The 9,641-nt window shown below is 42.8% G+C and overlaps 1 protein-coding gene across 1 annotated transcript; it reads left to right on the forward strand.

Annotated features, from left to right (window-relative positions):
• The first annotated feature begins 1,301 nt into the window (after positions 1-1,301).
• Positions 1,302-9,427, forward strand: aste1a (asteroid structure-specific endonuclease 1a). Its single transcript, XM_084727413.1, has 6 exons — positions 1,302-1,558; positions 3,700-4,535; positions 5,000-5,305; positions 6,242-6,446; positions 6,766-6,904; positions 8,617-9,427. Exons 1-6 carry the CDS (start codon positions 1,432-1,434, stop codon positions 9,038-9,040), a joined length of 2,037 nt encoding a protein of 678 aa, XP_084583539.1. The 5' UTR covers positions 1,302-1,431; the 3' UTR covers positions 9,041-9,427.
• Positions 9,428-9,641: the final 214 nt, after the last annotated feature.

Raw genomic sequence — 9,641 nt, forward strand, 5'->3', positions numbered from 1 at the left:
ACATCATTAAAAACTGAGAACCTTTTTATTTTTGGGGAACCTCGTGTCAAACACCCACAATACACTGGGTGGATGTTACAGTACGAGTCCAGCGGTTCAGCAGTTTTTTTTATGACATTAAAGTCTGATGCATCATAAAATGAGGCACAGTGTTCCTTTCCTTTGTTGTAAAACAGTCTAACCATCATCACCATCATCATCATCATCATCATCATCATCAGAGAGTCTTCCAGCTATAAAAACATGTTCACCTCTGTGAGTCGTCCTCAGTCGTCCTACATTAAAAAATGTAAACAATACTAAAGTAATGTAACTTGATTACTTTGTGTTATAAAAGGTCCAAACATGTGGAGCGATGTGGTGATGCTGCACATGTTCCCATCTGAATCAGACACACAACATGATGTCCGACAGCAGCTCTGGGTGGAAATACTTCAAAATATTAAACTATGAAGATGTAAACTGTGCGCTGAGCTGCAGGGATAAAATCCACTGGACTGAGGTTTGCTGTGATATCTGGAATCTCAGACTAAATTCCAGGTGGAAGCCAAAAGTTTCAAGAACACTGGATTTATAGTTTATCTAAAACACACCTGAGCGAAGCAGAATATGATGGATTTACCTTCAGCAACTTGAATTTTAACTTTGAGTGATCGTTAACTTTATTAAGCGACTGTGTTGAACATTGAAGCGCTCACAGTGAGCTCTTATTGTTTCAGCTCAGTAAACCACCACATGACCTGATTTGATGAATTTCATTTTTTAAATATGAAGATGAACTGTAAAATATCACTTCTGAGGCTGTTCAGTCAGACAGTTACAGGTCACAGGCTGAACTTGACATCTCATCCTCACATGAAGCTGCAGCAGAGGTCAAACTGCACGCAACCTGCCCAGTTCATGTTCATTATAATGTTGAAATGACGATCCTGTGCCTCAGTAATAATTATCAATACCTCCGGATCAAACACTAAAGTGATCAGGAACCAGAAACACCAGGATAATGTGCTTCTGTTCCCAGGACAGAAAACGTGTCACACCTCACACACGTCAGAGGCCATGATGATGAACTGGCAGCCGCACTTTGCAGGATAAAATATATTTCTATACTTCAAAACCAATAATCCTCATTTTAATTCAAATGTATCTGTAATCTGATTACTTGTTTTCCTTTTAACTGTCCAGTTACCTTTTTTGTAACCAGATTGCGTCATGATGTAATCCGTTCCTCCTCCTCCTGTTGGCAGATGTATTAAATTATATTTGATATTTATAAATGAGGTGAGCATCAGTCAGCTGATCACACTGGACAAACTTGTCCCCGTGATGATGTCAGGAAAGTGAAACTTAAGGAAACAGAAACAGTCGTCGGACTCTCCTCCGATATAAGAGCGGCGGAGATCCGGACTCCTCCGCACAGTCAGACCCGCGATGGGGGTTCAAGGCCTGGTCACGTTAGTGGAGAACCACCAGAGGATCTACCGGGATGTCCCGTTCAGGGACAGCCGCCTGGTGATCGACGGCTGCAACCTGCTCTACCTGCTGTACTTCAACTCAGGTAGGACTACAAAAAAATACTGCAAAAACTACAACTACTGAAGTATTTTCACTGGAATGTACTCACACTGAACTTAGTTACTATACAGGTCAGTAAATATATAAATATACTTTTGCTTAATTTCTCTTATCTGACATCCAGTCTGCAGAAACATATTAATATTGTAAATGTGTATTTTTTAAATTTGATTAAACTTTTTATAGCTGTTGTCAGGTGGAAAACTTGTATTTCCATCTTGTGAAACAGCTCTCGTCTGTATGACGTCGGTGAAATAAACTTTAAAACCTTTTTTACAACTTAAAAAAAAAAAAAAGAAGAGTTTTATGAGCCTTTGAGTTGTGGAAGAAAGAAGTATTAAAAGTTTTATGTACATAAGTAAAACAAAAAAAAACAAAAAAAAAAAGCAAAACCTCCGTGTAAAAATGTCATTTGACTTTAGCAGAAGTTTTATCAGCAAAATGTGATTAAAAATAGAACCAGACTAACATGACTGACATTTGCATGTGTTGATCGATATGTACCCATATTTTACATAATTACATAACAGAATGCAAATTATTATTATTAAGTCATAAAGGCATTTTAGGTATATCTGATCCCTTTTCATATATATAAATAGATTATTTAATGATTACTCATTGGCTTATTGACCTGGCATCGTTCACGTACAGAGTTTGGACTGAGAGGTGCCCGTTCACTTCCTGGTCACTGCTGAGGAGTCTCTGAGCAAAGCACTGAACCTCTAACTGCTGTGTGTGTGTGTGTGTGTGTGTGTGTGTGTGTGTGTGTGTGTGTGTGTGTGTATGTGTGTGCGTGTATTTCAGGCCTGTTTATGTATTCAAAAAATTACAACAGGATGAAAAATGCAGTTTCCCCTCAGGATTAATAAAGTATGACTTCTTTTTCTTCTTCTCTCTCCCCCATCTTCTAATAATTATTATACCATTTAAAGTAGTTTGCTGTGTCAGCGCCCTGGTGACATTTTGGATTTTATACATGTGTGTTGCACTAAACCAATATTGAGGATAACTGATATATTAACCAACAAATATGATAATACTGTGTACAGTGCTTCTTAAGCACACTGTCTGCTTTTAAGACTTTACTTCTCTTTCCATTTTGGCTCTGTGTCCCTCCCTTAATGCCACACACACACACACACACACACACACACACACACACACACACACACACACACACACACACACACACAATGCCATTACAGATTGCACAATAAACAAAGATAAAGATTAATTTGACCTACTATTATTATTAGTTTTCAATGTTTCCATAGATACTGTTATTATTATTGATATATCCTTATCATTAATTTTTTACAGTCTAATAACAGAATTGAGTTTTGTGTTTCACGTTACGCATCCTGTAGCGAGTGTTGACGAGTTTTGAAAAGTTTAAACACACCTGTGTGAGCTGTCAGCTCGCCCTGACTCACTCACTCACTCACTGTGAGTTGAACAAGCTGCTGCTCGCTCAAACACCGCCCTCTCTCTTTTTCTCTATACTCTCTATTACTCTCTCACCCAGGTATCAAAATTTGGCAACAACTGATTGAAGGTGAATTGTACTCGGTTGGACCTCAATATGGCCTGCAACTCTTATCACTGCTGCACAGACTGTCTCCAGATGATGTTATCAGTCAAGATGGCAGTGCCCATATCTGTGTTTACCTGTTTATGGACAAACACACCTTGGGTTTTAGCCACAAAAGACAAAACTTGCCAAAACACTGAGCAGCTGCCTCCACAATGGAGGTATTGAACATGGACAAATCAGAGTCTCCAACCTCTCCTGAGAGTCTGTCAGAGACATCTGGTGAACTTAACAAAGCTGATCATCAATCTCTGACCTCAGAGGTTCTGGTTTCAGGCGTCTTTGTAAACCGTCTTGCTCGAACACTGTGTTTATGGGAGGTCCATGAATGGCACAGAAGTCCAATAAGCACCAGTCAGGTTCAGATCAGGCTTTTCCTCGCCCCCCCTCCAGCTGTCTCTCTCTTCACCACACGCCTCTACTCAGTATTGAATTCCTTGTTTAAACTGGGTAACGAGCACAGTGTGTTTGTCTGCTAGTAATGTGGTGTTTAATGTGTTCATTGTGTTTTCTTTGCTTGGTTGTGTCAGGTCTGGACCAGAATCATGGCGGGGAGTATGCTGCGTTTGAGGACCTGATTGAGAAGTTCATCACAGCCCTCAGAGACTGTGAGGTGGCACCGTACGTGGTGATGGACGGAGGCATGGACTACACCGACAAGAAGATCGAAACTATAGCGCTGCGAACTGAGGATCGGCTCAAGAGAGCCCATGACGCAGCGGTGGGCGGCGGGCAGGGGGACATCCTGCCACTGCTGGCCGAGACAGTGTTCATACAAACGCTGGCCCGGCTGGAGGTCCCGGTGGCTCAGTGCTATGCAGAGGCCGACCAGGAGATCGCCGCCTTGGCCAAAGAGTGGGAGTGCCCGGTGCTTTCCAAAGACAGCGACTTCTACATCTTCGACCTCCCGGGGGGGCTGCTGCCCCTCAATCATTTCCAGTGGAAGGCGGTGAAGCAGAGCGGCTCAAAGAGCCACATCCCCTGCAAGAAATATAAGAGCTCCAGTTTCTGCATCTATTTCAACATCGAGCACCAGCTCCTGCCCACCTTTGCCGCCTTGGCCGGGAATGACTACGTGAATCTGCGGAGGATGGAATCCCATCAGCCCATCAAGTGGGCTCAGTTCTGCCCGAAAAGCAATGGGAAGCCAAGCCGTCTGGAGGGGCTGCTCCGCTGGCTGAAGTCCTTCCATCAGCCTCAGGAGGCCTTCGAGGCGGTGCTGGGACTGATGGGAGAGCTGAGTAAGGACAGAAAGAAAGAGTTGATGAAGGCCTTGAATCTGGGCATGGAGGAGTACCAGTTCCCTCCCAGCTCCCTGAAGAGGTTCTTCATCCACGGAACGGCTCCTCCATATCCAGTGAAAGAAGTAAGTTTAGGCCCAGTTTAGTCAGCAAGAACTCTCACAGCTTTGACTGTGAGAACTTGTGATGGCTATTTTCTGACATTTAATCATCTAAATGATCAAACAGTCCCTCCTGGATTTAAAAGTCCTGTGATGCCTGGTTATGGTTGCTGAGATGAAGGCAGTTGCTGTTCAGTGGGGGTGCTTAGCAAAGGGTCAGTTACATTATGCTGAAAGGTAATTATGGAACTTTTGCCAGAAGATGCCAAAGATAAACTGCCTACACCAGCTTTAATCACTAAACTGAAGAAATAAATCATAATGAAAATAAAGTTTTGCTGCAGCCAGGTGCATGTTAATGCATCATTTCTTAATTTGTGGTATTGGTAAACTCTTAATTTGAAAACAAAGCAGTAATTATAGCCATAAGATAAATGTAGAGGAAAATGTAAAGTATTTTCATGAATATATTTTTTTATTTTGTGTAGGTGGCGGCTCTTGTCCCAGACTGGATCCGGCTGCCGCTGATGAAGGCCATGCTGACTTCACACATCCTGGATGTGCTGCTGCTGCAGAGGATGGGCCTCAGCTCAGCTGTGGAAGACGCCAGCATGCCCAGCAGTTACCTGTCCTCCAGACCGCTCCGCCAGCTGATGTACGGGCTGCTGCTGGGCAAAGGCAGCCAGCTTCAGGTGTACGAGTGTGACAGAGATGGCCACAAGTTGACAGTCATCCCAGTCCAACCTGTCTTCACTCGGGTCACTCGGCAGCTGACCATCAATTCGCTGGACAAGGTGAAGCCTTTAGGGTTTTATCAAAACTGCCACAAGTGCATCAGTCTGTTTTGTACAGATGGTTCCTGTGAAACACGACACTTGATTTAGGCTCAATATACAATTTTCCTTCAGTGACACAATATGAGCAGAGACACAAAGTTGTTCCAGAAACATAGTTGAAATTTGACGTTGTGTCGACCAACCAAGTGAAATTCCAGAGTGTCAGCACATTATTTTAAATGATGTTTCCACCACCTTTTGGAAATGTTGTGACAAAGTCATTTCATATTACCGCATGCAACTTCCATACTAAGTGTAAAATTGCTGTAATGTTGTGGCAACATAACACTTTAAGTGTAAAGTTGCAGGAATGTTGATGCAGTGGCTATTAGAATCAAACCTAGCTAAGTAAAACTTTGCTAATAAATGAGTTAGCTACGATGGCCAAATGTAGCTGTTACAGTCAAGCATAGCTAACCAGCCAAAGTCTGACACATACCACACCAAAACATAACAGCTGCATTCCCTTTTGGGTGATAAAACTGAAGACAGACATCAGTGCAATTTGATGTGGTTTTGAATAACAATTTGAACAAGTTTGACAAGAGATCTGTCCAGTAATTATTCAATGACCTAGTCTGAGCGTTAACGATATCTTACTAAATTAAGGTTAATCTCTCTGCCGTCCTGCTCCTTCAGTCTCCGTCCAAGTGCATCACTGAGTGAATACAGAGACCAGACACCACTTATATTGAGTTACCAGGTATCGTTAGTCTAAGTGTTGTCTGTAAAACCTGTTAACAGACAACTGTTGATCTAAGTTGCACTGAGTTTGCACTGTGATTGTGCTGTTTGTTTTTGTTTGTCTCTGTGCTGAAGCCTGAATGGATAAATCAAAGCTACATTGAATTTTATTCCACATTGACTCTAACTCCTCCTGTTTATTGGCCCCAGGCGGAGCCCTCCCAGCGTCTGCAGGTGTTACTGGAGGCTCTGGGAGTAAGTGAGGCCACTCTGAGTGACCTGCCGCCTCAGCTGCGCCTCCCGCTGGCCGTCACCTACTACTGGCTGCAGAGAGCGAAGCCTCCTCCAGACGAGAAGCTGCTGAAGGCGCTCCTGCTGGGACTGAGCAATGGAGACGCACTGAGACACAGAGCAGGTAAACACAAACACATGACCAGAGATGGAAAGTAACTAAGTACAAATACTTTGTTACTGCACTTAAGTATCTTTACTTCAGTATTTATTCTTCTGACAACAACCTAGATTTTAAGATAAAAATCTGTTCATTCTAACATCAAAACAGGATGTTACTTTAGTTTTAATGCATTTGAGGGGAATTGAAAAAGTAAAAGACAAAATGACTAACTAAATGACAAATACGTAACAAGACAAAAAATAACATTAAAAAAATTAACAGGACAAATTATATGAATACATACAAAGTGTAATGTAATTTGTTTGTGTGTGTGTTGCAGCTTTGCAGATTCAGAATCAACACCAAAAGCCAGATTTGGGCGTGGCTTATGCCTTCAACCAATGGCAGACCTGCATGAAGGCCAGCCTCCAGCTGAACCAGCTGCTGAGCTTCCCGTTACCTGAACCACAAATCGCTCGGTGAGTCTCCACAGGACTGAAAGACTGAGCTGCAACTACACTCAAATACATCTGTTTAAAGGGACAGTTCACCTCCAAATACTATATTTATAATAATTACCCGTAGTGCTTTTTATCCATCTAGATAGGTTTGTTTTTGTTAAATATGAATGAAATGTGGTTACGACGATAAAATGCTGATTTCTGTAAATGGCGTCTGGTGGGTTTGGCAAGAGCAATGAAACAAAAAACCAAAAAAGTGATGAAAAAACATGCACTGCTATGGACATTTTCGTGGACTCAGAAGGATTTCCTTGCGGTTCAGTTCCACTTCTGCTGGCTGCAGCCGTCTCACTCAGTACTGGACCAAATTCAAAAACTGTCTGCCACTTAGACACAGAAATGTGATAAAATAGGGTCCAGGCTGAAAATTCTGTTTCCATTCTTGATAATATTAAAGCTGCAGTATGCAGAAAGTCTAAAAACGGTTGATTGTTGAGTGTCATCTGAGTTAGGTTTCGATTTCTCTGTCCTGCGCCACTCCTACCAGACGAACAGCACACACTTCATGAGCACACACAACAGTTTACCGAGGCAATCATGAGCAAGCACAGACCGACAGACTACATCAACTACATTTCAAAGCAAAGAGATTCAATTAGAAGCTCCAGAAGTACTGAGAGCTGAACATAAAGAGACTTTTGAAAACGTCTTTCTCTCAGCTGTCCTGAACACACATGAGCTCAGTATCACAAACTCGCTTGTTCAAGAGGGAGAAATAGAGGCTTGACACAGTTTGGCCACCATTGGCAAGACGTAATCGCAGCTCGCTTGGAAGTGAGTCAGACAAAATCAAATCAGCACAACACAGTTTGACTCAGTGTGGAAAAAAAAAATCTGAGTGTGTGTGTGTGTGTGTGTGTGTGTGTGTGTGTGTGTGTTTGTGTCAGTGACAGTACTCACCAGAGAAGTCGATTCTTTCCTTTACATCCCTCCTCTCTTTACTCTCACTCCATGACTTTCAAATACATTTCTTCTCTGGTCAGAAGTCAGCATGGACAGACATACTAATCATCTTACTGTAAACAGCACGGTCAGCTTCTCCATGGTCGCTGCTGCACACAGGTTTACAAGCAAACATGAAGATAAATCCACTTTTTATCCCAAAAAGGTTAAAAAACAAAAACCGAGCTCTCATGTCCACAGGTCCGTGATTTCTTTGTGGGTCGCTGCTGCAGAGGGTCGAAAGGCAGGAGTGAAAATAAGTTTAAAACATACACTCTGAGCTTCCCTCCTAACAATAAAGGAGCCGGCATCAGAGCGACTCCAGTGTTTCTTCCTCCAGAAGCTCCAGTCTGCCACCGACCCTCTCCTGCAGAGCTCCCCGGCTCTGAGCAGCTGTCTGTCGCCTCTGTGTGGAAACAGAAACTTTTCCTGCAGGAGGCTCCAACATTGATTCAGGGTCTCACCAAAGTAATGTGCACACATAGCTGCAACTAGTAGAGCCAATAAGAATGGCCTGTCTGAGAAGACCTGTGATTGGTCTAGGTTTACCGTCATAGGCCAGATTCTCTAAATGCTAAACAGAGCCAAGAGGAGGTGCTGACGTCAAGTCAGACCACTTGATTTACAATATGCTGAAAGGTTTTTATGAAATTATTTCTCAATGATACTAAAACAGTGTTGCCTACCTTAGCTTTAAATCTCTATCTTGTCCTTGTGATGTTGTCCAGGTTGTTCGAGGGGACACTGGTCCACCATCTGGTCCACCGGTTGAAGACAGGAAAACTGAAGCAGCTTCTCAAATTCAATCAGTCAAGTGTGAGGCAGTACAAAACCATGTTGGCCGTCATTCGCCAATTTCAGGCTCAGGACCCATCGACACTGTCAGAGACCAAGAAGACGGCGGTGGCTCCACAGCAGCGACGCCAACCAGTGGTCGACCTGACCGCTGACCTGAAGCAGCTGTTCCTCCTGGATGAAGATGATGAGGAGGCTGAGATTGAAGTCAGCAGTGCGGTCAGAGCACAGGAGGATCTGGATTTGGATGATCTGATGTCTCTGAGAACTCGTTACAGAGCTAAAGAGAGAAACAACCGGTGCAGCAACCCAGAAATGTCCCGCAAGCAGGAGTGCAGGGGACTGCATGTCCGCTGATCTTATCCGTCCAGCTCAGGGTACGATTCACTTCAGTTACAGTTTAGACGCAAACTGGTGCTACTGCAGTAATTTGTAAGGCATGATGATTTTTTTTTTTAAACTTTATTTAGATTCAGATTGGATATATTTTTATATATATTGATTAATCGATGGATAAATCCTGCCACATCCTTGTTTAGACCTACTTTCCAAGTCTGTCCTGTAAAAGTTATTATCATTATCAATCAATCTGTTGATCATTTTCTTTGCTAATCAGTTAGTTGTTTGGTCCCTAAAATGTCAGAAAATGATGATCAGTGCTTCCCAAAACTCAAGATGACGTCCTCTAATGTCTTTTATTTGTCCACAACGCAAAGTAACAAAGTAATTACTGTCTTTCCACCACCTGGTGCTGGTGCTTGAGTCGGTTCACAGTTGGTTCAACTTGTGAACCATCTGAGAACCGACTTGCTTTTCCACAGGCTAGAGAGACAAATCATTATGACTGTGCACTCCTATGGTTTCCTAGCAACGCTAACTTTTAGCACTTCACAGTCCGACACAGTAGGTGGCGGTAATACGTGGTGACACTTGTAAGAAAGAGGAAGAAAACAAAGCA

This window comes from Lutjanus erythropterus, chromosome 9 (genome assembly GCF_056507025.1).
Source record: "Lutjanus erythropterus isolate fLutEry1 chromosome 9, fLutEry1.hap2, whole genome shotgun sequence".
Lineage (NCBI taxonomy): Eukaryota > Metazoa > Chordata > Actinopteri > Lutjaniformes > Lutjanidae > Lutjanus > Lutjanus erythropterus.